Below are 27,931 nucleotides of genomic sequence, written 5' to 3'. Positions count from 1 at the left end.
CACAAACTTCTTTACCCTTCCTCTCCCTACAACAGACACCATGTGAGGCAGGTAGGACTGAGAGAGAGTTTGGAGAGAACTGTGACTAGCCCAAGATCACCCAGTAGGCTTCATGAGTAAGAGCAGAGAAACAGGTCCCCCAACCCCAGGGGTGAACTTTCATGCCCTGTCTCCATTTCTGATCGCTACAGAGTGCCCGCTGCCGCACACTTTGTAGCCTGCACTCTGCTCGCCAAATTCTGAATCACGCCAACAGCTGTTTGTAGTCCATAATATTTTATTATCATCATCTGAAAAGAGCTGGCTTTTGCCAGCATTGAAGGCACTGTCAGAACACAGGGAAGGGGGGGACAGCAGGGTGGCAATTTTGCACGTTCAAAACAGCAGAGAAAAAGAGTCTTTGTTGCATAGTTTGTAAAATCCTGGCACAAGGGCAGGCAGATGTGAACAGTCTCCTTCCGTTATATGAATCTTTTATTTTGACCCAGTAGTTAAGCTTCCATAGCAGGAGGCTCACACTGCATTTTCCATCCCGCTTTCTCCAACAACCCCCCCACTTCCCACAATTGAATTGTAGTTTGTGCTTGCTAGATTTTTCTCCAAGGATATACAGTGAATGGCAGGATTCAAAGATGGGCCAAAAAGTTCACAAGTAGCTCTTGAAAATTATCTCACAGATAAAGACATTCCGTTGATATAATTCAACCACTTTTACCATTGAAGTCAACGGATGGAAGGGCAAAGAATTAAATAAATAAAAACTGAACCCGCCTCCCAGTTATAAACACACCCAGAAGTTCTTGTTGCCGTCACATATTTATACAGTTTCACAACAGGCAGCCCAAACATTTTTCACCAGCAAGAGAAGGGTCTGGTAGGTTCAGAGACACGTTTGCCTCTTGGCTTGTCTGAACTGATTTGATCGGAGGTAGAGGGTCTGATCAGGAATGAAAACAACAGAGGACCTTGAGCTGGTGGCAGATATATTACCTCCGCTTTGCTGGGTAACAGGTGAATTATGCCATGGAGGGAGAAAACAGATGTCCTGAGGTGGTAGACGTCCTCCTCCAGGGTGGCAGAGAGAAGCAGATGCCATGGAACAATTTTCCTTTCCTTCTCGGGGGGGGGGGGGGGGGGGATTGTTCTGCGGCTTCTGGTTTTCCCACGGTGACCCACAGGTATTGAGCATGGCTCAGACCAAAGCGATGTAATTAACAGAACAAGATGGCGGAATGGACTGTACCCCTCCAGGCAGCCGGGGGGGGGGAGTGTTTGTCCACCCTAAATACACCCCTGCAAATAGAAGTTAGTGCACCAAGCAGGGGGGTAGTAGCCAGCCCCTCTCCTGGAGAGTTTTGAATTTAAGAAAAGCGACCCCCCCCTCCCTCCAGCACTCTTAAATGCAACTGTGATCTTCCTCATTACGTTGCTTTCTTGGAAGCGTGTGGATCCAGCCCAAGTGAAGCAGCCGAGGAAGTGGGAAGTGAGGTAGGAAAGGCTCCCCCCAACATTCCCCCCATCAAACAGGCTGGAGAACTGATTCACTCCTCAAAACATGCAGGGGTGTGGCTCAAGAGAAGAATGCACAGCTTCAAAATCCCAAGTCCCCTGAGGGAGCTGGCAGCCAAGGTGCCAGTCCTGACAGCCGGGATCCTTACGCGCGCTGGTGGCGACTAGATCAAAACATCAGTCGTCATCCTGGGCAGTGGAGAAAGGTGCGGTGGTGGCTAAGTGGGCAGAGGGAGGCTTGGAGGTTTTGGGGGAGCAGAAGAAGGCTTTGGGGAGAAGTGGGTGGAGGGAGGCTTCAAGGCCTTTGGTGAGAGGTGGGAAGAGGGAGTCTTGGTGGTCTTGGGAGAGAGGTGGACAGGGGGAGGCTTTGGGCAGAGAGGTGAGCCGAGGGAGTCTTGGAGGCCTTAGGAGAGAGGTGAGCAGAGGGAGTCTTGGAGGTCTTGGAAGAGAGGTGGACAGGGGGAGGCTTTGGGCAGAAAGGTGAGCTGAGGGAGTCTTGGTGGTCTTGGGAGAGAGGTGGACAGGGGGAGGCTTTGGGCAGAGAGGTGAGCTGAGGGAGTCTTGGGGGGCAGAGGTGGGATGAGGGAGATTTGGAGGCCTTGAGAGAGGGAAGCGGGAAGCTTGGAGGCCTTTGAGAGAGAAGCAGGTTGAGGAAAAGGTGGAGCGGACCACAAAAGGTGGCATCTAGGGATTAAAATAAATGCGATGGCTACAGCTAATATACATTTCAAACACCTGCCAGCACATCAGAATACTTTGCAGGTCTGGACTTTCACGTGGGAAACAAACTAGCAGCAAGTCTTCCTCTCATTTTCTTCTTCTTTTCTAATGAGAAAAGCTCCACCATCTACTTAATATTCCAGAAGCATCTATGTGCAGAAAAACACAGGCCTAGCAAAGTAAACGAGCAAGCATCTCCTCGGAAGAGCAAAGGGGGCTTTTCTGGCCCCCGTCACAGCAGTAAGAACTAAAGAGATGCGTGGTGTAACTCAGTTGTTTCGGTCCGTCTTTGGTGGCTAAGTTACACCACTGCACCTCCGCTGGCCCAAGCCTTTTTTCCCTATATAGATAAGCACACCCTTGGGATTTGGTAGATAAAATTTAGCCAGAAGAATTTCGGTAGGCCTTTACATTTCTTGGCAAATGTGCTCCATGGTGGCTACGTGGGCTCAACTGTCAACAGGTCTGAGCGAGAAACTTGTGAAAAGAAACAGGACTGCAGGACATTCTTCTGTGGCCACCGCAGTCAACCCCGATAACACTGTTTTGGCAAGGAAGGCCTACTCAGCTGAAAACACAAGCCCCAAATGAAGACAGTCAGGTATAAGAAGCCTCGCAGGCTGGACTTTATATCCTGAAGAGCCCCCGGGGAAAGGCCTGCATTATCCTAGAGAAAGCAATTTTCAAAAACATCTGAACAGAAAAGAAACCTTTTTCACAGCTTCCCTGACAAGGAAATCGCACTGCATGAACTTACAAGCATGTCTTAAAAAGAACTCCGCAATATCCCCAGATGTCACAGAGGATTTTTTTAGAGCAAGCTAATTGGCTGTATTGGGGTGTCAAACAAAGCTGATGGGCTAGGCCACCTTTTGCAATGTTGCCAGGAAGCCCTGCCAGGCAGAGAAAGATTGGAAAGAGGGGACGCAAGCTCTTTCAGGCAGCTTATTTCCTATCTTTACACTCTCAAAAAGCTTTCCTGAAGATGGCTGAAATCAGCGAGCCAAGAACAATGTGTGTTTCGCCATCTCAGCTGTCCATTCACCAAAGTGCTGCTCAGAGAAAGAAGTCTCAAGCAAATGCTTCCTCAAAGTGGCTGTCAAGGTTTCGGCACTGCAGAGCACACGGTTGGCTGCTGCAGTCTAGGTATGGCCAAAACGAATAAATGAACGACAACTTTGGAAGGTGCCACAATTGTGGCTTTGACTCGTATCAAAACTTTGTGCGGTTGGTTTTGCAAAGGAAGGCTGCATTTGGTCCGTCCAAAACCTGGGGCCCTCTGAAGTGGAAAGGGCAGCTGCTGGAAGCTTAACTCCCCTCCCCAAAATATCAGAGACTGGCAGTAAAGCAAGATAATTCACACAGGAACCCCAGAAGCAAAGCTAGGGGGTGACTATCTTGGGATCTTTAGGCACTGTGATGCATTGGAGGCATCCTCCACTCGGACTCCAGAAAGGGCCGACTGCTTCTTTCCTTCCAGCCCAAAACTGTGGCAGGTAACCAAAGAAGTTTACTAAGTGGATGGGAAACAGGGGAGGCTGGCAGGGGCCACTGCGGCTCCTCTGAGATTGGCTGTGATGGTAGCTGGCCCCTCCTCCTGTGTGGTTTCTTGACACCAGGGCCCAGTGGCCCCGACCCTTCATCTCAAGCACGTGGCTGAGCCAGGCCGGGGGAGGAGAAGGGAATGCTTCGGGTGCACCCAGATCTCAGACCTGTCCCGCTTCAGAGATGGAGCCCTCGCCCAGGATCTGACACAGTTCTTCGAACCGATGCTGCATTTTGGGGACGCCGGCCAGCTGCTGCTCGAGGCGCTCTTTCTCTTCCCGCAGCGAGAGGCGGGCTGCAGGATCCAGCTTTTCGAAATGCCAGCCACCCTCTCCATCGAACTGCAGGAGATGCGTGTGATACTTCCTGGAGGTGAGAGAAGAGACCCCTGAGGTTCTCACCGAGGCCTTGCCCTCAACTCCTAGTCTCACTCCACCCCAAGATATGATGCAGCTTCTCAGTTCCACTGGGGATAGAGGGTGTCCTGTGCACGGGCAGAGTTGGCAGCCCCTGTCTGTTACTTTGGAAGGATCTTTCTGCTCCAGGGGGAGTCAAGAACAAAGCGAACCTCAGGCTTTGGGAACAATCATGTCCCGCCCCCCGCCCCCCACATGCAGCCTCCCCCCACGGCTTCCTGCTAGGGACATGATTCTCTGCTTGGGACAGCAGCCAGGGGACTGAGAGATCATGGAAAGGAGATCTCTGTTTGTAGTGAGGAAGGAGCTCTGGGAGGCAGGCAGGCAGGCTCGATTTAACACAAACTTTCCTCCCGTGTCCCTTTGGGCACGCAGAAAGGGAAGGTCCAGCTTAATGCTCCTGCCATAAAGTTTCAGATTTAAGAGAACACACTCTAGTCCTGCATGGAGCATTATTATTTCAAAAGTCATCCCCCCCACCCCCACCCCATCTGTTTTGGGTCTATGCTGCAGCAAGAAGGTACAAAACAGGTCACCCACGATATCTACTGGTAATAGAAGATAATTGCAGCTTCTGCCTCGAGGATAGCAAAGGGACCACCTGCCCAGTGTGGAGGGTAGCTGGGAAGAAGAAGAAGAAGAAGAAGAAGAGGAGAAGAGGAGAAGAAGAAGATGAAGAAGAAGGAGAAGGAGGAGGAGGAGTTTAGATTTATATCCCCAGGAGGAGGAGGAGGAGGTTTAGATTTACATCCCCCTTTCTCTCCTGTATGGAGACTCAAAGGAGTTTACAAACTCCTTCCCTTTCCTCTCTCCATAACAGACACCTTGTGAGGTTGGTGGGGCTGAGGAAGTTCTGAGAGAACTGTGACTAGCCTAAGGTCACCCATCAGGCTTCACATGCAGGAGTGGGGAAACAAATCCAGTTCACCAAAAGAGTCCACTGCTCATGTGGATGAGTGGGAATTCAAACCCAGATCTCCAAATTAGAGTCCGTTTGCTGGTTTGGGAAAGGGGGGTCAGTAGGAAAATACGATGGATTGGGGCTTCTGGCAGTCAGGGAGTGGGTCAACCTTTGTCCCTGACTCTAACCATTGGGCTTCACAAGATTGTTTCACGGATAAAACGGAGAAGAGTATGATGTGAACCTCCCTGGGCCCCCACTGGGGAAAAAGGAAGGGGGCACACTTATTTATAAGCTTCAGGTAGTCCAGGGGTGGCCATCCTATGGCACTCCAGATGTTCATGGACTGCAATTCCAATCAGCCCCTGCCAGAATGTCCAATTGGCCATGCTGGTAGGGGCTGATAGGAATTGTAGTCCATGAACATCTGGGGCGCCATAGGATGGCCACCCCTGATTGTAGCCTATCTCTCTCCAAAGTGGTTTGCATCCATCTTCTGTCCTCTGTTTCATCCTTACAACAACCCTGTGAGGCAGGTTTGGTTGAGAGGATGGAACAGGCCCAAGGTCAACCAGCAGGCTTTCAGGTCAGAGGGGAGATTCTAACCACGACGCCACGCTGGCTGACTGCGGTAAATAAATAAATGTGGTTTTTATTAAAAGGGAGGTGAACCCTTGAGGAGAAAGAAAGCAGGCCTGACCCACGGCACCTGACTGACTCCCCGCATCCACGTCTGCAAATTTTCTGACAGCTGAGGACCACCAATGCTGCAGAGCTGCCAAACCTGTCAGGCCTCACTGAGAAGTGGAGTACATATGATTAATCTCCCCAGTGTCTCTAAGGAAACAGTGGCCTGTCCGGCATCGCCCAAAGCCTGGCCTTTTCCATCACAGCTCTTGCTCTGTTAAATGGGCTACCTGAAGAGGTGAGGGAACGCTCCCTCTGTGGAAACCTGTAGCAGGCCCTGCAAGGTCTGCCTGTTTGCCAGGGATTCTGAGGGAATCTGAAAAGTGACCTTATATATATGGGACCTTATATATATGGTCCCTTTTCAGATTCCCTCAGAATATATGTATATATTAAGAAAGAATATATATATATTAAGAAAGAAAGAAAGAAAGAAAGAAAGAAAGAAAGAAAGGAAAGAAAGAAAGAAAGAAAGAAAGAAAGAAAGAAAGAAAGAAAGAAAGAAAGAAAGAAAGAAAGAAAGAAAGAAAGAAAGAAAGAAAGAAAGAAAGAAAGAAAGAGCAGGACATACCATAAGGAGGGTCGATGGGTGATAGAGAGCAATGCTATCCCAGCATCCTTTGCAGCCTGGAAGATCTTGCCTTCCACATCAATGCTGACAGCGCTGGTGCATTCATCCAGGAGAGCATACTTGGGTCTGGAGGAGAGGAAGCAGCCCATAATAGTCAGCCCAGACCAGTCTCCATCCCCCCACCCCAGAAAAACCAGCCTCCCCCCATCCCCATCAGCTCATGGCTGAGGTGGCAAGAAAAGCTGAAGTCGAAGAGGGTATGATAATGGGGTGTGTGTGCATGACAGGGACGCTTCCTCGTTTGCATCTGGAGGAACTCACCTGTGGTAGAACATCCGAGCCATTCCCATCCGCTGCTTCTCGCCGCCGGACAGCACATCCTTCCAATCGCTGACGGCATCCCAGCCTGCCCCCCGCCCAGAAGATAAGAAGTGTCACAGACCACTCTGGTGACAGATGCCACCCCCTCCTCACCTCTTATATGGTTGCCAAGTCCAGCTTGGGGAATTCCTGGAGATTTAAGGGGAGCCCTTGGGGAGCGGGAAGGGTCAGGAATTTCAGTTGCCCTCTGAAGCAGCCATTTTGTCCAGGCGGGCTGTCAGTGAGGGCTGCTGACTCTGGGTTTGGAAATGCTTGGAAATGTGAGGGCAGAGCCCAGGAGATGGGGCTGTAGGGAGGGGAGAGGCCTTGATCGAGTATCATGCCTTCCAAAGCAGACATTTTCTCCAGAAGTGGAATCAATCCCCAGACTACATCGATTGCTCTAAATGAGCAATTGATGTCGTCTGGAGATAAGATGCCATCCCGGGAAATTTCCAGTCTGCACCTAAAGGCCTATTATTACTTGGAGTTTGGCAATTCTATTTTCGCTTGCCATCTCCCCGTCGCCAGGAATGCATGATGTCCACTTTCCTCTGCACCCCATTCCAAATTATTATTATTTTATTATTATTTATTTTATATACCGCCCCCTCCCCTCCCCTCCCTTGCATACTACCCCTCACTCCCTTCCCTCCCTCATTCTCCTTCCCTTGCATGCCACCCCTCCCCAAACCTCCCTTCCCTCTCCCTCCGCTAGAGTGGGTGGGCCATGTACAGAGTATGTATGTATGTATGTATGTATGTATGTATGTATGTATGCACGCATCGCGACCATCTATCGCATATATTTTACTTACTTATGTATGTATATGTATCACACGCATCGCAGACGGTGAATGTATATATTTTACTTACTTACTCAGCCTACTTCATTTATGTATGTATATGTGTGTGTGTGTGTCTGTCTATTTCAAAGCATGCCCTTTTCCTCTTCTGGGTTCCTGATGCCAGCTTTCTACCACCTGCACATACCTCCTTCCCGCTGCACAATATAATTGAGGTTAACAATGTCCAAGATCTGTTCCAGGTCAGCCGTTGTCTGCCCTTTCTGGCTCATTTCTTCCACTGTGTCGGGGTAGATTACCTGATCTCGTAGGGTCCCCACGGACATGTATGGCCTACAGCAAGACCACAAAACAGCCCGGTTAGAATCTGGCCTCCTGTTGACTAAATTCTCCAACACTCTTTCATTTTATTTCTCTTCCAGTCCAATGGCCACAGAGCTCAAATCAAACACATGGGATCTTAGAACGTAGTTACAAAACAAGCAGTGTGGAAAGTTTTGTGTCTTTTTCTTGTCAATGCATACAATAGCCCCACCGCAAGGTAGAACAGTAGGTAGAAAGGTAGGGCCTTTGGGGAGGTTGGTCGCTGATGCCCCCCCCCCTTCTTTTACAACATCAGTAGACCCTGCCGTCCCCTCCCCTTTCTCTTCAGGGGATTTGAAAGTAGGTGCCATCTGTCATGTGGTTTTTAGTATGTTGTGTTTTAATGGGATGGGGCTTTATTTTCTATAGAGCCAGAAAGTTAATTTAATGGTTTTTAGTCTTGGTCTTATGTGCTCTATTTATGTTTTACTGTTCACCGCCCTGAGCCCTCCAGGGGAGGGCGGTATATAAATATAACCAACCAACCAACCAACCAACCAACCAACCAACCAATCTTATTAAATCCACATTGTAAATTGATTTATTTAATAAAAACATTTTTATGCTGCCTTTCCACCCCATCAGGGCCCCCAAGATATTTATACATACCCTACTCTTCTCCCAAACACTGTATTCTCTTCACTACCATTTTATCCTCAGAACGAGCCTGCAAGGTAGGCTTCCAATTGTGTGACTGGCACAACTGTCACCTATCAAATTCCATGGCTGAGTGTGGATCTGGACCCAGACTGATGCTGTAACTATTGAACCACACTACACCCACTATGTTACCCCAGCTCTCTTTCTTCTCCCCTACTTAAGAAGATCATGGGGAACTTAGGCCTCTGGAGATCCCAAACCACCACAGCTGCCTGCTCAGGACTGGGAACAGAACTAGAGTTGCCAACTCCAGGTTGGGAAATCCTGGAGGTTTGTGGGTGGAGCCTGTGGAGCAAGAAGGAGAGGTACCTCAGCAGGGTTGTGATATAGAGCGTACCCTTCAAAGGAGATGTCCTCCGGGGGAACGGGTCCCCACAGATCAGCTATAATTCCGGCAGAACTCTAGTCCCCACCTGGATGTTGGCAACACCAAGCAGAACACATCCTTCCTCTTTTCCCCTCTGTGGTTTCACGTTCCTTTTCTTGCAAAACTCCCAAACACTGGCCCACACCATACCTCTGGGGGATGTAGAACATACGATGTGGGGGTGGCTTGTATAGGACACCTTCATAGGTTGGCCACAGCCCCCCCAGGATCCGGAACAGCGAGCTCTTCCCGCAGCCGTTGGGGCCAGTGATCAGCAAGTGCATGCCCTCCTCTACCTGCAGGGAGCACAGAAATGAAGAATTAGCTCTTGACCTTGACTCTTACCCACGCCCCCTGATTGAGTTCTATGCCCCCCCCCTTCCCCAAGTCCAAGACTGGAGCTTGTATTCATCACGATCTGCCAGCACGTCAGGCAGCCTGCCAAGACGCTCCACTTTGTGGAGACACTCCAAGACACTCCACTTTGGGAGAGATGTTATCTCTCCCAACTCATTCCTGTGCTCCGGCAGGATTCCCAGATTTAAAAAAAAATCCTTCTGCACAAAAGTTAGCAACTGGTAGGCAAGGCCTTATCAGACCACCACCCCGGCCTCTCCCGCCTAACCTTGAAACAACCACAGTCAGCAATAGTGGCAGGGACTCTGGCTCTGCATTCTCTGTGTTTCCTGCCCCTCTGAGTCCTAGCCTGCAAAATGCTTGCGAGCCCAACTTCGCCCCTCCCTTAAGCTTCCGGTTGAATCTGGAAAAAGGAATCAGCAGGCCTACCGTCTTAGTACTCGAGGATAAGCCAGATGTAATCACAAACAGAGCACTGGCTCTCTGTGAATGCCTTTAGAATTCTGACACACATGGTAGGCGTTGTCACAAAATGGCTGTGCAGGAGGCCCAGCTAGCCACAAAATGGCTGCCGCAGCTTGATTTCAGTCACGTAGTGAAGATCTTTGGTCTGTGGTAGCTGCCACTTCTAAGGCAACATTTTCAGCAGGGCTCAACAGTGGGATGCACTCCCTCGGAGTGTGGTGGAGTCTCCTCCTTTGGAGGTTTTTAAATAGAGGCTAGATGGTCATCTGTCAGGAGCGCTTTGATTGTGTATTCCTGCATGGCAGGGGGTTGGACTGGATGGCCACGATTTTAAAAAATCTGTAAAGCCAATCAAATCTCCAGTGGCCAGTCAGAAACCTTGCTGGGCAGATGCCCCTCTTAGCCCTGCCCACTTCCTGCAGGCACAATGAAAGGTGCTGGCAGGAGATATTGCACCCATAGGTACCATCTTGGGAACCCTGGGCCCCTCTCCACCCACACACTCAGGAGCTCCCTGCTGCCTCCAATGGTTTGATTTGCAGAAATCAGCCTACTAAGCTTGTTCATAGCCTGGGGATCTGTTACAGGTGGAGAGGTGACCAAGGACCCTTTGAAAGGGCAACCAACTATGCAATACCCATTTGCTATGAGTGGCCATGGCCTGTTCTCTGGCCCTCTGCAGCTCTAAGGAAGTGCCTCCAGGTTAAAGGGCAGGGCTCCCAGTCACTTGGATGCCCCGTGATTCTGGAAATATATTACACACTGTGATTTTTCTGGCCCTGAAGGAATCTTTTCTGTTCCCTCTCTTAGGCCTCTTCCACACATGCAGAATAATACACTTTCAATCCACTTTCACAATTGTTTGAAAGTAGATTTTGCTATTCTGCACAATAAAATTCAGCTGCAAAGTGCATTGAACGTGGATTGAAAGTGCATTATTCTGCATGTGCAGAATTAGCGCTGTGACTACTCACCCGGATATTGAGGCTGCTGACCACCACGTCTCCCGTGGGGGTGATGATGGGGATATTTTCACAGATGATCCCTTGTTCAACATCAACCACATGGCCTGTAAGCAGGAAGGGGAATGAGGACAGAGAACGAGCATTAAATCTGTAACGAGAATGGTACTCTTGCTCAACCAGAAGGACTGAAGTCCCTTTCTCAAGTCTTTTCTCTTTATAAGGCTTGGTTCAGACTAGCTTTCCACTCAATAGGAAAGAAACTTAACCGTGGTCTGGTGAAATGTACAAACTGCCAAACACTGGCTTGATGTCTGTAGGCAAATCTGAATTGTGCCTTTATTATTGTTTTATTGAAGGGCATTTTAAAAATTCTCCACTTGTTCCGGAACTCCGAGCAGGGGGCAAGACCTCGTTGGGGAACAAAGTGGGTTTGCAAACCATGCAAATGGAGGAGAGTTGAGCAGAGAGGACTGCAGCATGACTAAAGGTGGCTCAGAAAGCAGAATTTCAGCAGGGGCTGCTCGGACTTTAGGGGTGGGGGAGCCAGCAACGGCCCAAATCCCCTCCGCTCAGCAATTAATGATACTCGAGCTGTCTGGAGACATCAGAATCTAATCATCCTTTCTGGCTCAACAAGTAAAGCTTATCAGCATGCAGTCAGTTTAGTCTAGTGCCACCTCCATGGTGTTCATAAACCAATTCTCAGGATCAACAAAACACATTAGTTTCGAGTTCTAGCAGGGGAGCACAGCTGTCGTACACCCTTGACCGAAGAATGGTATGCTCCTTCTGTCTGCGATGGTTGTCCTTGTCCATAAAGTGCACTGCTTTGGAAGGAATGGACACGGAGCAGTGAGGGAGAAAGGGGACTACCACCTCGCCAGCGGAATCAACTTGGCTGGTCTTGCTCCCTATGGCCAGCTTTTCTGGACACGTGATTTACTTCCTTCCGGCACAAATCCTGCGCAACCTCGTTTGGCTGAGATGGCAGTTTCCAGCTTTGTTTGCCGATGGCATTGGGTTTGCTGTTACGAAGCGCAAGGAGAATGAAGGGACTCGTGGGCACTGTTAGGGACACCAGGAACTGCGCCGGGGGACAGCGTATCCGTGCTGCCAAACCCCACATGGGGGCTGGAGAGCTCCTGGGATCACAATTGATTTCCAGAAGACAGAGATCAGTTCCCCCTGGAGAAAATGGCTGCTTCAAGAGGGGCTGATTCTATACCCAGCTAAGTTCCCTTCCTCCGCAGGCTCCATTCCCAAATCTCCACCAATTTCCTAACCTGTATGGGCAACCCAACAAATCTCCTAGTTAGGCCTGGGTCTAGAACCACAACCTCTGGTAGCTATGGAAGCGATCAAGAACAGAAAGCAAGGAAATGCTGTAATGCTGTCTTCTGTGGTAGGATAGACCAAGGTCTAGTGAGGAGGGGGGAGAGAAGGTAAAGAGGTGCTGACAGCTACCAGGGGCAGCGGGAGAAGAGACTGCTCTCCAGCAAGAAAAAGGGCAATTCCACACTCACTAACTCGACCTAGGTTCGACCCATCGGGCTGAAAGTGCCGACCTAGGTCGATTCCTCCGTTACTCCCCACAGCAGCGAAGGTCGTCCTGCCGGAGCTGAGCTCAGAGGGCGGGATCACCTCAGCGCGTCATTCGCTCCTAGTTCCTGATAGTCTGCCGCATTGCAGCGGGAATGTGAGCATGCGTCCCTTTCCCCCCCTTTTCCATTTTGTTGCTATGAGCAGCATGTAATCTGCCCTCCGTTTATGCGCATGGCTGTCGCTTCTATACAGAAGCGGGGGAAAAAAAGGCATGCTTTTCACCAGCACGAGTCTCCCTTTCCGCGCATGCCCAAGACATTCGTCTGTAATTGGCTGAATGGGTGAATTGATGGAGTTTCCCCACTTTACCAGCTTCGACCTGAGTTCGAACTGGGTTCCCCGATAAAACTGTACCTCCCTGGTGGAGTTGGAAATTTAACGGCAGGACGGAGCAGAGCAGGAACAGACCCGCATGGAACTCGCCGGATGTGGGGAGTACCTAGGTCGAACTAGGTCGAGTTAGTGAGTGCGGAATCGACCAAAGAGAACTGACCTCACCACCAAGCCCTGAAAAGCAGGTGGCCTGAGGTTCCTTTGAAAACACTAATTAATGAGCTGCCTTCCCACAGGACCACAATAAGTTACTCAAGCCTTCCTTAGGTTAAAAGGCAATTAGCAGCCCACATTGCCTATGCAAGCATGTGCGTAACATGTGGAGTAGAGTTGGCAATCACAGCTTGGGAAATTCCTGGAGGTTTCGGGATGGTGCCTGGGAAAGGCAGAGTTTGGCAGGGGGAAAGCTCAGAAGGGATGTGATGTCACCCTAAGGCTTGTGTTTCTCCTAGGCAGGGGTGTCCAATTCTGGTGCTTCAGATGTTCATGGACTACAATTCCCATCAGCCCCTGCAGGCATGGCCAATTGGTCTCATAGACGCAGGCCATGTATCCCCTGCTCTATGGTTTACCAGCAGCAGTGGCATAGTGGTTAAGAGCAGGTGTACTCTAATCTGGAGGAACTGGGTTTGATTCCCCCCTCTGCCACCTGAGATGTGGAGGCTTATCTGGTGAACTAGATTAGCTTGTGCACTCCAACACATGCCAGCTGGGTGACCTTGGGCTAGTCACAGTTCTTCGGAGCTCTCTCAGCCCCACCCACCACACAGGGTATTTGTTGTAGGGGGGGAAGGGAAAGGAGATTGTAAGCCCCTTTAAGTCTCCTTACAGGAGAGAAAGGGGGGGATATAAATCCAACTCTTCTTCATACAGGCTCCCTTCCAAAGCTGCCATTTCCTGCAAGGGAACTAATCTATGTAACCTGGAAATCGTTTGCAATTCCTGGCCCTGCCTGGAGGCTGGCAACGCTCCCTCTTGAACCCAGATACAGGGCCTTACCTTTGATCTGCAGTGGCCCCTCAACTCGCACACCGTGCTTCATCACGGCTCCGGCTCGAGGCGCCCCTTTCTCCAGCTCTCCAGGACGCCGGAAGTTGCCGCATTTCACATCCTGAAACACTTGGAACATCTCATAGACGCGGGCCGTGTATCCCGCCAGCTCTGTGACCTGAACAACGAAAGAGCAACCAAAGATTTGAGCGCTGGGAGGGAAACCTAGTCTTTGGCTTTGAGGTAAGGGACGTCTGGCTTGAATTTCATGCTTAAAAGATTTTGCATGGAATCTGGGACTCTGAACAAAACTGAATATGTTCCTTTAAAAAAAACAAAACCCACAGTCAAATACTTAGCCCTTACGCTAGTACAGACCTCCTTGGAAACACACAAGTCAGAATCTGCAAAGAACACAAGCATTTGCAGGTCCCAGCCTACAAAAGGGGTCAGTCTATCATCTTCTTGAACTATGAACCACCATCCGACCCATATTTTACCCATGATGCTAATTTTTAACAATAGGAAAAGAATCCCAAAGTGTTGGCTATTCAGGTGGCAATAAAATAGGCAAACAGAATTCCTACAGATGAAGGGTTTCCAGCATTTCTGAGCCCGTGGGCACCTTCAGAATTCTGTCATGGGGTCGTGGGCAGAGGCACAATATGGATGACACAAAATGACAACATTTTAAAAATATACACAACCAATCAAATCTACAATAGCTAATCGAAAGCCTCGATGGGCAAACACCAAATCTAACCCTGCCTTACTAGGGAAAGTGTTGGAGGGCACCCTGGTTCTTCAGGGCACCATGTTGGAGGCTCCTGCTATAGATACAGGGGGAAAAGAGTTGTGCTAACATAGCTATAGGTGGTAGAGGCCTGTTCTTTATTTATATGTCAACATCCATGCAGAACATTTTGAAAATCAAGTTTATAGTCCTTGTGGCAGTGATGTAGGTATAGATTTTTTATGGGGGGGTTCTGGGGGCGAGACCATGCCCGCCGCCCACCCTGGGGGCGTGGCCACGCCTCCCCAAGCCCTGCCCCTAGCCTTAGTGCTTATAAAAGCAGCTCTCGGGGCAAGGGATGGCAGACTTCCCTGCCCCCCCAGCCTACCCACCCCCCACTAGCTGGGCTCCCAGCTGGCAGACCAGCAGTCCCTTCTCCCTCCCCTCCAGGCAGAGGGGTACCTAGGAAAAATGGAGCCCGGTGCAAAATCTGAGCCCTCCCCCGCTGCTGTGATGCTGGAATCCACCCCCAAACAGTATCACTTTCAGTGGTGTTTCAACTAGGGAGCCCAGATTCTCCTTTTAAATCCATCTCAAAGGGAGAATCTGGGGTCCCCATTTAAAACAACATTGAAAGTGATGCTGTTTTGGGGTGGATTCTCCTCCACCCTGAAACAGCATAATTTTCAGTGTTTAACCTGGGGATCTCAGATTCTCCCTTTAAATTCATGCCGAAGGAGGTGGATTTAAAAAGAGAATCTGGGGAAATTTGAGGGGGTGCCTGCTGTCAGAGGTACAGTTGTTAAGCTACCAGCACCAAACTTTCAGGGTATCTTTAGGAGACTCTCCTGCTGATACCACTCAGGGAGTTTAGTGAAGAGAGTTTGATTAGGGGGTTCCAAAGATATGGACCCTCAAAAGGGTAGCCCCATCTACTATTAGCTCCCATTGGAAACAATGGGGATGGGCATCTCCCTTTTGGGGGTCCATAACTTTGGACCCCCTGAACCAAACTTCACCAAACTTGGCTCTGTACTCATCAGGGAGTGTCACAGTTGACGATACCCTCCTGAAATTTTGGCAGTGCCATTAGCCTAAAACTGCGCCTCCTGCAGGCCAAAACTGAAAATACACACTTTTTTTTAAAACTACAAAATCCAAGCAAACGGGGTGGGTGCAGCTTCCGGATATGCAATGGGGAGGGTTTGAACCCGAGGAAAAAAAAACCCTTACCTACGACCTTGCCTTGTGGACACAAAGACATCTGGGCGTAGCCTGGTGAACCCTTGAGTGGCAGAGGTGATCATCTGAACAACCCATTGGTAACAGAATCACACAGAACAAACAAATGGGGTATAATTCCATCCCATTCTTCCAATGGTGACATACAGGTTCTTGCCTCTATTTCACAGAAAGAAGGCCAGCCTGAAAATATCCTGTTAAAATTTAGCTAAAATCCAAGGGCAACAGCTAAAAACATAGGGAAAGTACAGATTGGCTCACTTTCTCAGCACTCTCAATGCCAGCGCCAACAGAATTGTCCTCTAATTGACCATCCTGTGAATGCTTACTCAAAAGTAAGTCCCATCAAGTTCAGCATAGCTTGTTGCGTGTTGCACCTTAAATCTAGTAGCCTTCCTTAGACAATTCTACGGGCAGCTAGGCCCTAGGCTCTCTTCTGCATAAACCAGTCCATCAGAGCATACCTAATGCCCTGGTGGGCATGAATATAAGCATCAAACCTATTTAGTTGTAATGATTCCCAACTGGAAAAGTCTGGGAATTGTAGCTTTCTGAAGTGGCTAGGGATCTGTAACCAGGAATTCTCAGTATACCTCTCCATAAAATTACAGTTCCCAGAATTCTGTGAGGAAACTATAACGAAATCGTTTCAAAAGGGACAGAACATCAGTAACTGTTTGTTTCTATCATTTAAGCCCCACTTTTCTTCTTAACGGGGACCCAAAGTAGCTTACAATATTCTCCGTCCTTTAACCATTCTGCAATGAGTTTGGGGTGGGTGCATCTAAGTTATACAAGCCTACACTATATACTCTACGCCCAAGGCTAACCCTCTTGTTACAAAACACAAGGTATGTTTTGGTTTGATGTTTTGGCGGGTGTCTCTTCTTTCAACCGTAGCCAAGCTGTAATTTTAGAAGCATCTGGAGTATGACGTTTAACCATAAAATGCTGAACCAGAGGGTTCACATGCCTCTGGTTCAACATTTTGATACTTGTTGGAGAAGGTGTAATTTAAATATAAAGCTGGATAGCTGATTTTTGTTTGTCAATGTCTGTTAGAGAATCTGTACTATCATATATTTATGAATTTTGAACAATATAAGAAATTTAAATAAACATACCTAGTTGTTTTGTAACAAGAGAGTTAGCCCTGGGTGCAGAGTGGATTAGCTTGTATAACCTTCCAGTGGGGCGTGGAAATCTCCTGCTTTTATAATCGATTGCTAGACTATAGAGAAAATCCCTGTTTTAGAGGGCAGACCATGGGATTGTACCCTATTGAGGTCCCTCACCTCCAAAAACTCTCCCCCTCCCAGTCCAGAGCTGGCAAACCTATGACTGTCCTCCATTTTATCCCTGCAACAACCCTATGAGGTAGGTTATGTTGAGAGTGTGTGACCAGCCAAAGAACACCCAGAGAGCTAACTTGGCAGAGTGGGGATTTGAACCCGGATCATTTGATCCTAGTCCGACACTCTAACCCCATGGTGGCGAACCTATGGCACTCCAGATGTTCATGGACTACCATTCCCATCAGCCCCTGCCAGCATGGCCAATTGGGGCTGATGGGAATTGTAGTCCATGAACATCTGGAGTGCCATAGGTTCGCCACCACTGCTCTAACCACTACCTCATCCTAGCTCTCTGCATAGCACGGATATGCCCTTGGGATGTACTCAGCACCTGGCCTCCATGTGTGGTTTATTTAGAAGACCAACCAAGTTTAACAGGACTGACTCCTAAGAGCAGGTCCCTTCAATGGGTTTCAGCAGTTTGCGTATGTAAGATGCCATCAAGTTACGCTGACTTAACAGCAACCCAGTAGGGCTTTCAAGGCCAGAGACCAACAGAGGTTGTTTACCACTGCCTGCCTCTATGTCAGTGAACCCGGCCTTCCTTAAGGGTCTCCCATCCAAGTACTAACCAGGACCGACCCTGCTTAGCTTCTGAGATCTGACAAGACCAGGCTACGCTGGGCCATCTAGGTTTAGGTCATTATGGATCAAAACCAGCCTGCTGAGCTGAGATCATAAGAATGTAAGGAGAGCCCAGCTGGATCAGAGAAGCAGTCCATCCAAAATTCTGCCTCATGCCGTGGCCCGCCAGCTCCTCTGAAGGTTGAACAACAGGGCACAGATGCTGAGGCCTTCCCCTGATGTTGCCTCCTAGCACTGGGATTCAGTGACGGGCTGCCTCTGAATATGGAAGTTCTCTTTAGCCACCATGGCTAGCAGCTACTGATAGACTTCTCCACAAGTCCATCTAATCCCCTTTAAAATCTGCCTGCGTTTATTTGTGGCTGCCAACCCATGCTCTGGCAGCGCATTCCACATTTTAATTACTCACTGCATAAAGAAGTATTTATTTTTCCCCTTCCTGAGGTGACAGGCAAAGAGCACTTAAAGTCAAGGATTGCATAAGAGGACAGAATATAAGAGCACCCAGGAATGGCAATTAGCAGTAGCTGAAGGCGGGAAGTTCTCCTCCCAGGTTGTCTAGGATGGAAACCGAGCTGTGGGTGTGGGCCACTCTCGATGCAAATGCTCCATTTAGCCCTGTGTCTCGAGGGACAAGCAATGTCGAGCATCTTTACTTCCCCAACCTTGTTTCCTCCTGAGCCAAACCAATAATTCTTGCTGCTTCCACACCTCTTTGTAGGAGGAGATGACCCTCTCGGTGGCATCTGCTAACGCATTCAGCAAGCTCCGGGCGGTGGTGAAGGCCTCCGTCCTCATGCTCACCAACTCATTCTCTTCCATTTCCAGCATCGCCTGCTTCACCGCCTCCGTATCTGGGAAGGAACGTGGAGGCAAGAGGGGAGGCTGAGAAAGATCACAGGAGCTTCCAGAATAGCATCACCATGCCCAGTTTAAGGACATAAGAACCATCAGAAGAGCCTTGCTGGATCAGAACAGTGAGGGTCCACCCAGTCCAGCATCCTATCTCCCAGTGGCCAACCAGTTCCTCTGGAGAGTCAACAACAGGGCATGCAGGCTGAGGCCTTCCTCCAACGTTGCCACCTGGCACAGGTATTTCAAGGGCCATTTATGCATGCAGCATTGCAGAAGTGTACTTTGCAGGGGGGTTTGCCTGTGGTTGACTGTTTCAGTGGGTTTCTCCCGCTGCAAAGTGAACACAGATGATCCAATCTGCCCTTTTGCCTACCCTCCACTTCCTTGTTCTATCCGCACAGGGAAGAACTGCTGTCATGTGAGCGGGAAAAGCCAGGAGGAATGAGCAAAGTCAAAGAATGCAAAACGCACGGTAATTCATTTTGCTTTCCCTGTGAAAGGAGGAGGGTGAAAATTCACATTTTGCCAGGTTTCAAATACTGCTGGGCTTCTCTGATCTGCGGCGCAGTGAGTTCAGGAGGGAGGGAAATGTGTGTGCAACCAAGAATCTGACCCGAAGAGAACGTACGCTCAGTGCAGAGCAGACCACAAGTGCATAAATGGCCAAGGTTTATGGCCTCTGGGTGTGGAGGTTCTCTTTAGACACCATGGTCAGCAGTCATGGATAGATCCATCCTCCTTTTAAAGCTATCTGTGCTGGCAGCCATCGCTACATCCCCTGGTAGTGAATTCCACATTTTAATCACTTGTTCAGTAAAAAGGTATTTTCTTTTGCCCTTCCCAAATCTACTGCCCATCAATTTCATGGGATGCCCTCGAATTCTGGTATTTTGGCAGAGGGAGAAAAAGTTATCTCTGGCCTCTTCCTTCACCTTCTACACAATCTTATAAACCTCTACTCTGAGCCCCCCTGAGTCAGTTCTTTTCCAAAGAGAAGAGTGCCAGACCCGGCAACCCTTCCTCAGTGCATGACCCCCAGCCTTGGAGCTGAAGTCCACCTGGACAATCCCATTACTTGACCCAAAAGCCCTTCTCTCCCAGGCCCAACACATGGGACCTCAAGCTGCTCCCTGCCACCTTCTTGGGCGCCGGCATGCTGGAGTGATGCTCTGGCACCAAACTGCTGAAAACAGAACCCTGGTTTTGCTTGGAGATTTTTTTTATCCTTGAGTCAGCAAATTATTTTTATTTTTTGAAAAAATAACAGGGCATTGAACCAATCCAGGGGTAAAGGTTAAGTGACACAAGCTCCGCCCTCTGTCTGATTTTCATGGGAATCAACATGTAGGCAAAGGGCTCTTTATCCTCTCTCTCCTAGGGAGCAAAGGCAGCTCCAGTGGTGCCCTTCCTTGTCATGGGACTTTGGCCACACTGTTCAAGGTATGGGCAAGCGCTTTTTGCTCTTCTTCTGTATGAATGGTAAAAAATGCTTCCCTCGTGCCTCTCCCTTCTCAAGACTCAAATCATGAAGCTGTCCACACAGGGGAGGAGGGGTGTCTCTTAAAGAGCCCCTTGTCTGTATGAGCCCTTTGCCTATGTCTCGGCTAAGTAGACTCACACCAAAGCAGTGTCCAAGGATCTGGCCGGGGCCAAATGTGGCTCCGGGGGCTGTGTTGGGCCTCCAGACTCCTCTCTTTATTTAGCCGAGAAAGCAATGGAAGTGAAACCAGCAGCCTTCCAAACCACCACCCAGAGAAGCAACGCAGAATGCCAAACAAGGTGTGGTCAGCCGCCCTGAACGCTTGCTTACCCTTGAGACTTCTGCTACACCTTCGCATTTGATCATCAAGAATCTGAGCTGATGAAGCACAGGGAACGAAACTGGCCTGACCGCTCTTTCGGATCCCAGTGGAGCGTTTTGATGAGAATTATTGTTATTTATTTTTAAATTTCTAGACTACCTCTCTCTTTTTGGGAATCTGGGCCGGGGGAGACACTTCTCACCTGGCTATCAGGGCGAGATGATATCCCAGAGGCAGTTGCAAGGCAGGCTGATGAGCAAGCGAGGGGGACAGAGACTGCTGCCACGCCAGAACCACTGACCCCAAGGAGCATGCCAGGGGAGGGAGGAGCATGCCCTTCCCTCCAGAGTGAACTCCCTCGGCCCCCTTCATCCACCTGCAGCTCCTTTTCCCACTTTGTCAGAAGCAGAGAGGAGGCAGGAAGCATGAAATAAACCAGCAGGATGTCATTATCCTGCATGTATATTCCAACAATGGGCTCATGGAAATATCATGAAGCAACAGGAAAGCTCATTAATAAATCTATACATAAAACCCTGTGAGACGGCCAGCCTTACACTGGACCACAGTTAAGAAGAGAAGGAGTAGAGTTAGATTTATACCCCACCTTTCTCTTCTGTAAGGAGACTCAAAGGGTCTTACAAACTCCTTTCCCTTCCTCTCCTCAAAAGAAGACACCTGGGGTGGGGGGGGTGGGGGGTAGGTGGGACTGAGAGAATTGTGCAGAACTGTGACTGGCCCAAGGTCACCCAAGCAGGCTTCATGTGGAAGAGAGGGGAATCAAAAAACCACCTGCTCTTAAGAACCACACCACGCTGGCTCTCAACAATATGCCCTCTTCGCTATATTTTCTCAGTTGTTCCACCAGGCCTACATTTGAGGAAAGTGAGTTTCCATCTTAGCTGGCCTCCCCACATGGACGTAGGTAAGGGGGGGTTCCTCGGGTTTGAACGCCCCCATTCATGTCCGAAGCTCCGCCCCGTTGGTGGTTTTAAAAACATTTTAGTGCTTTTTCGGTTTTTGGCCTGCAGGGGCGCATTGTTTGGGCTAGCAGCACCAAACTTTCTGGGATTGTTTGGGGGACTCTCCTGATGACACAACCCGGGTTTGGTGAGGTTTGGTTCAGGGGGTGCAAAGTTATGGACTCCCAAAGGGGGTGCCCCATCCTCCATTGTTTTCAATGGGAGCTAATAGAAGATGAAGGCTACATCTTTGAGGGTCCATAACTTTGGACATCCTAAACCAAACTTCACCAAACCTGGGATGTACTATCAGGAGAGTCTCTTATTGATACCACCCAGGTGTTGTGAAGTTTGGTCCAGGGGGTCCAAAGCTATGGACTCCCAAAGGGGGTGCCCCCATCCCCCATTGTTTCCAATGGGAGCTAACAGGAGATGCGGGCTACACTTTTGGCTACACCATAACTTTGGCTACACCATAACTTTGGACCCCCTGAACCAAACTTCACCTAACCCAGTTGATATCATTAGGAGAGACTCCTAAAGATACCCTGAAAGTTTGGTGCTTCTAGCTTAACAATTGCACTCCTGACAGCAGGCACCCCCCAAATTTCCCCAGATTCTCGTTTTAAATCCACCCCAGATTTAAAGGGAGAATCTGAGGTCCTCAGTTTAGAAGAAGAAGCAGCGTTTGGATTTATATCCCCCCTTTCTCTCCTGTAGGAGACTCAAAGGAGCTTACAATCTCCTTTCCCTTGCTCCCTCACAACAAACACCCTGTGAGGTGGGTGGGGCTGGGAGAGCTCTGAAAAGCTGTGACTAGGCCAAGGTCACCCAGCTGGCATGTGTGGGAGTGCACAGGCTAATTTGAATTCCCCAGATAAACCTCCACAGCTCATGTGGAAGAGCAGGGAATCAAACCCGGTTCCTCCAGATTAGAATGCACCTGCTCTTAACCACTACACCACATTGAAAGTGATGCTGTTTCAGGGTGGGGGATAATCCACCCCAAAACAGCATCACTTTCAATGTTGTTGGATTTAAAAGGAGAATTTGGTTTAACCACCATTGAAAGTGATGCTGTTTGGGGGTGGATTCCGGCATCACAGTGGCTGCCCGGGGGTGTGTGTGTGTGTGTGCGTGTGCAAAACTCAGATTTTGCACCAGGCTCCATTTTCCCTCTATGCCTCTGCCCAGAGGGGAGGGGCAGGGCAGGGCAGGGCAGTCTGCCATCCCCGACCTCTGAGAGCTGCTTTTATAAGCGCTAGGCCAGGGGCGGGGCTTGGGGAGGCGTGGCCATGCCCTAGAGGCGGGTGGGAGTGTGGCCCCACCACCGAACCCCCCCCTTAAAAATCTATACCTATGTCCTGCCTCCCTCCACCCATTTATTCCCTTTTATACTGAATTTGTTCTTCCATCTGTTTCTGATCTTATACTCCCATCATTGGTCCTGAGTATGTTTTGGAACTGTCTAGAGAGGTTTTAACATTGGAAATTCAGATAATTTTAATTGAACTCATGTATGTCAGTTTGGTCATAAACTGCCCTGAGCCCGACTTGTCAAGAAAAGGCGGGCTAGAACCCGAATAAATTACAATAATGAAAAGATAGGTAGTCCACAAAGATAGTCTCCCCAGGGTGGAGTTCAGAACAACACAGACCCCAAAGGTGCTCAGCATGCCACTGCAGGGAGAGGAACAGCTCTCGCTTCCCTCCCACTTATTTTCCCCGTGGAAAACAATGCCAGCCTTAGGAAGGAAAATATCCCATTTTGGGGAAGAACTTCACACAGGCCTCTTCCCCCAAAACGGGCTCAGCCTGTTATGTTTATTTCAACCTGAGTTTTATAGAAATTGCTAGACTAGCAAAATCCCGGGTTTCAAATGCTTCCTGCTTGGCTGTGAGAACTACGCCTGCAGGAAGCATCCAGTTCCTCCCCTTCTATCCACCATTTGAATGGATTCTCTAGAGTTCACTCAAATGGCAGCTCTAGAGAATCCACTCAAATGACGGCCGCCATGTTCAGCTGGGGTGGTGGGGATCTCTTGCTGCCCACCATTCAAATGTTTCAAGCGGGAAGCGGGGGATGAGGAGATACTTTCTTTTCTTTTCTTACCTGGGTACTGTGGGGCCACAGAGGTCCCCTAGAGACCTCCGTGGCTGTACAAGCACCCTGGGATTTTGTGAAAGGGTTGAGAATAAAAGCAGACCCCATTAATAAGGTCTACATGACCTAAAATTACTCTCAGTTTTGGCCAGGTGGCTTGGGATTTTCCTGACACCGCTAGATTGGAACATAGGAAGGGCTGAAAGAGGACAAAGTGTGCTATCTGACCAAACAAAAAAGTCAATACTAATATCAAATCTCCTTTTCATATTAACCTTTATTTGTAAAAAGCCATTCCCCGCAGCTGCCCAGCAAGAACAAGAACCGGAAACTTGGACCCAATTCTTTAAAAAAAAACATGTCTAGTTTGGACTTAGATCTGGACAGAGATCAGAGTTTTGGGAACAGAGCTGTTCCCTGAAGAGCTGCACAACAGCCAATGCAACTTGAAAAAGACTATCAGGAAATGGGTTTGGGTAGACACTCTCCTGCAGCTTCCCCAGCTGGGATCTGAGACACCTCTATGCCAAATCTTAAGACAAAGTAACCAGGGATTGGTTGCTTGGGAAAGGGAGGAAACAGTTAAGAACATCCATTCCCTAGTTTTTAATAACTCCTTTTGCTTCGCAGCTGTTTGCCAAGGACCAGGATTCTCACTTAGGTCTCCACCAAAGGTTACACACAGACACCTCGACTGCTCCGGGTCAAGGGGTACTACCGAATGCTAATGCTCTCTGTCAGGGCTTCAATTTTCTTTCTGCCCTCTGACAGTATTTGGTTATGATGAACCCGCTTTAGTCCCTTAGGCAGAGGGTCTGTGAGAGAGTTGCCTGGCCAGCTGCCCTGACTGAGCTTATGAGCAAAACTCTCGCTGAACATGTTGAAACCTTCTTTCCATTATTTACTATCACACAATGCCCGTTTCAGGGCCAACTGTCCAGGCTACACCCTGGCAGATTGTCCTCTGGTCCCCTCCAAGCGACAACATGTGCCTGTACTCACCCGTCTCAGAGTAGCCAGTGGCTGTGATAATGGGCACAGCCACCATGACGAGTCCGGCAGCACTCCACACGTACTTCATGAGGAACTGCTCCAGCATGACATACCAGAGTCTCTCAAGGAGCAGCACGTTGATCTGGGAGGCCAGCTCCTGATAACACTTCTGCAGGAGGGTCAGTTCCACCTAGAGTGGGCGCCAGAGGGAGAGACCTGCATTATTCGGCTCACAGTGGTCCTTCCATGGACTGCAGGGCTGCCCAAACCTGCTTTGCTGATACATTTTAGAACAGTCAGGAAAGCTGCCTTGAAGGTGGGAAAGTCCAGGTGCCCATATCAGAACCATTCTCCTTTCTCTAGCCCCCAAGGTCCCATTCTCCTGCCCTAGAGGTCCACTGCGGGAGGACTTTTTAAAAAATCAGCAATTGACGTAGGCAAAGGTCCGCAAACTTTCTGAGCCAGTGGACACCCTTCAAATCCTGAGACAGGACAGTGGGTGCAACAAAAAAGGGGCAGAGCTGGCAACAAAATGTCAGGGAGTGACATGATGTATAACGCCTGCAGTAACTCACTGATATTTAAGGCAGAAGCTCTGTTTGCCTTTTCATCTGAGCAGACAGTCAGAAGCCTTGCCGGACACAAGCCCTGCCCACTTCCTCAAAACACTGCGTGGGCACCAGGAAAGATGCTGGCGGGTGCCGTGGTGCCCCTGGGCACCTTGTTGGTGATTCCTGACCTGGGAGGCCCAGGCTGGCCCAATCTCATCAGATTTCCAAAGCTAAGCAGGATTGGCCCTGGTCAATACTTGGATGGGAGGAATACCAGTGTGGCTTTGCAAAGGTAGACAATGGGGACAGTAGACACCAGCAAATCACCTCTGAATGCCTCCCCCCACTGGCTTCACCTTTGAGTGCATTAAATAGCATTGATTGGATAACAGAGTCTCAGACTGCCCTGGGACTGGGACTCTCAACTACTGCCAAAGCAATACTTGGGAAACGTCTCGCCAAAAAGAAGGCAGCAGAGGGAAATCCTGTACTCACATCCCAACTTGTTTATTGTGTTCCAGTGCAGTTTCCCATTCCCAGAATCCAGCTATTAGGATAGCAGCCATCATGTTTCACAACACAGTGACACAGGTTTGTAGGTTTGGGGTTGTTCCATCTGGGATGGTCCTGCTACTTCAAGGGTGGCTTTCCTGTGGGAACCGGAAATGAGGGCTTAACTGTCCTTTCTTCCTACCCCTACCCCACTCTGCTCCAGATTAAAGCCTGAGACAAACAGGCAAAAGGAACTCTGGATGCAACACACACAATGCATCTTGAGAGCTCTAAGGATACTCTGGACTGTCAGGTGTGCCTGAAATATCACAACTAGGGGGACACAATCTATCTTCCTCATATTACATTTCTTGTCAGCACTTAGATGGGACATGGTATCTTCTGTATCACAAAGAATTGTTTCTGCAGACATTTTATTCAGTGAGTGTGTGTGTACCATGCTGTGCACCTAGATTTGGAGAAAAGGCTGAGAATAAAAGCAGGCCACATTAATAAAGTCTTCATGACCTAAAATTACCCTCAGTTTTGGCTAGATGCCAGAGGTGGGAGAGTTTCTGGCCTTGAGATTTTCCTGACATGGCTGGATTGGAACATGTGGAAGGGCCGGGAGGGGGCAAAGTGCTATCTGACCAAACAAAAAAATCAATATCGATATCAAATCTCCTTTTCATACTAACAGCCTTTTCCTGCTGGCTGCCAGCAGGACAGAAAGAATGCAGGATCCAGATTCCCAGCTGGCATCTGTTGCTGGGATCAGCTGACTTTCCAGAGCTGTGGATCTCGAGGGTCCCCACCCCCAGCTATTCAGTGCATGCACAAACACACACCCTGCTGCCGAAAACACAAGGACTCTGGGTGCCCTGGCAAACACCGACAACCTCTGAGCCTTGCCTTGGCCCTGGAGAAAGACAAGCGTCAGCAAGGGAAAGCATTCCTGTAGAAATCGCAGAGCTGCTGGCAGCCTCAGAGGCAGTTCCCGAGCAAGGACAGATTCCCTGTCTGATAAAATCAGGTCAGGGCCTTCAGTCTTGCTCTGGGGTGAATTCAAGGAAGGAGACAACGCAGAAAAGGAAGTAAACAAGAAGGGAGGCCTGTGTCAGCCCTCTCTGGAGACATCTTTGTTCCCGCCCGGCTTAAGAGGGCTGGCAGCCTCCGTTTGAAAACTTAGTCCTACAGAGCAAGCAGACACAGGAAGAAGCAGAACACAGACTGAAAACAACCTTTTCTGCCTCCCAGAGCTAACCCTCTACAACAGGCGCCGGAGAATCATGGCTCTTGAGCTCCCCCCATCAGCTTAATCCTGTTTTGCTCCTAGAGAGCTCTGGTCTTTAGCGTACCCCCCTTTTTTACCTTGTGCCCCCCATAGAAGGCAATCTCTTCAGAATTGGCCACAACCCTGGAATGCATGTAGCGAAGCTCCCCTTTCCGACGGGCCTCCTCAGCCACCAGTTGGCCAAACTTTGGCGAACAGGCACGCAGCACCTTGGCGGTGAGACAGGCCACCAGGCCGGCAATAAGGGATGGCCAGGTCGCTCCGGCTCCCTTCGAGTGGGCTGAGCTGACCAAGGTGTAAGAGGTCACGATGAGGTCGAGCACCGGCTTGGTCAGGTTGGAGTAGAGGTGGGCCACGGAGCTAGCGAAGGCCACCATGTCTTCCGTGAGCGACTGGTCGGGATTGCGCAGGCGTCCGTCCATGTTGCTGACCCGGTAGTACGTCTGGCCTTCAAAGTAGAACTTGTAGGCATGGTCCACCAAGCGCCCCCGGAAAGCCAGGCTCAGCTGACCCTCCAGATACCGAATGGCACTGTTGACAAACGTGGCTGGCAGAGCAATCAAGAGCCACTGGAGCAGCTGCCACGTGAACTCACGGGGGTTCTTGCGGACAATGCAGCGGGCCAAGCGTCCATCCAGCTGGGCCACGTACACAGAGAGGAAGGTGCGGCTAGCCAAGGCAGCCGAATGCAAGGCCAGCAGCCCTGTCTCCTGGCACAGTGGCCCGGGGAAGAGCATCCTCAGGAGACGCAGCAGGCGGACAAAGAACACCCTGTTCACCCCTGGGGGTGCTGCCGTGGCATCATCTGCTGGCCCCCACTTGCCCAGGGGCTCTCCACCTCTTCCTGCGTTGGCCCCTAGGTCCGAGGCAGCCCACTGTTGCCGCAGGACAGGGTACAGCTTCTTGGCACCATAAGCGGCCACCAAGAGCGCGACAGCTGCCCTCTTGGCGGTGACCCCCTGTGCCAGCCGGGCGGCCACTTTGGCAGTGGCCAGTGGCATGGTGCTGCCAGCAGAGTGGGGCAGAGCCCCTTTATCCTTGGCCCCCGGGCTTCCTCCTCTCCCTCCAGCTCCTCCAGCTGGCAGGCAGGCAGGCAGAAGTCTTCCTGCCTGCAGCTTCGGCAGGATCGGCTTATCTACCCGGAGTCCGGGCTCATTCCCCGAGGCCCGGCCCTCCCAGTGACAACGTGGGAGGGGATTGAGACCTGGCCATCCCTCGGATCATAGAGAGGGGGCCGCGGGGCACCATAGAGCGGCGAGCGGGCAGGCGGCCGGGCAGGAGGAGGAGGAGGGGAGGAGGAGGCGGCCGAGCGGCGGTGGGTAGCGAGCGCGGGACGCGGCGCGCGT

At 50.0% G+C, this 27,931-nt stretch overlaps 1 protein-coding gene across 2 annotated transcripts; it reads right to left on the bottom strand.

Moving 5' to 3' along the window:
* Nucleotides 1–259: 259 nt before the first annotated feature.
* ABCD1 (ATP binding cassette subfamily D member 1) lies at nucleotides 260–27,837 on the bottom strand. 2 transcript variants are annotated; one of them, XM_048490333.1, is made up of 10 exons: nucleotides 26,663–27,836; nucleotides 24,258–24,438; nucleotides 18,244–18,386; nucleotides 13,627–13,795; nucleotides 10,702–10,796; nucleotides 9,056–9,201; nucleotides 7,703–7,848; nucleotides 6,671–6,755; nucleotides 6,350–6,475; nucleotides 260–4,140 (listed from the first exon to the last, which is right to left on the bottom strand). In XM_048490333.1, the coding sequence occupies exons 1-10, from the start codon at nucleotides 27,584–27,586 to the stop codon at nucleotides 3,936–3,938; spliced, it is 2,220 nt and encodes a 739-aa protein (XP_048346290.1). In that variant the 5' UTR covers nucleotides 27,587–27,836; the 3' UTR covers nucleotides 260–3,935. The 2 variants fall into 2 exon arrangements, 1 of the variants encoding a protein (XP_048346290.1); XR_007243976.1 differs by lacking the exons at nucleotides 260–4,140; nucleotides 6,350–6,475; nucleotides 6,671–6,755 and adding an exon at nucleotides 7,424–7,468 and having other exon boundaries at nucleotides 7,578–7,848; nucleotides 26,663–27,837.
* Nucleotides 27,838–27,931: the final 94 nt, after the last annotated feature.

Source organism: Sphaerodactylus townsendi, linkage group LG03 (assembly GCF_021028975.2).
Source record: "Sphaerodactylus townsendi isolate TG3544 linkage group LG03, MPM_Stown_v2.3, whole genome shotgun sequence".
NCBI classification, from domain to species: domain Eukaryota; kingdom Metazoa; phylum Chordata; class Lepidosauria; order Squamata; family Sphaerodactylidae; genus Sphaerodactylus; species Sphaerodactylus townsendi.
This window is presented reverse-complemented; position numbering and strand designations above follow the sequence as displayed.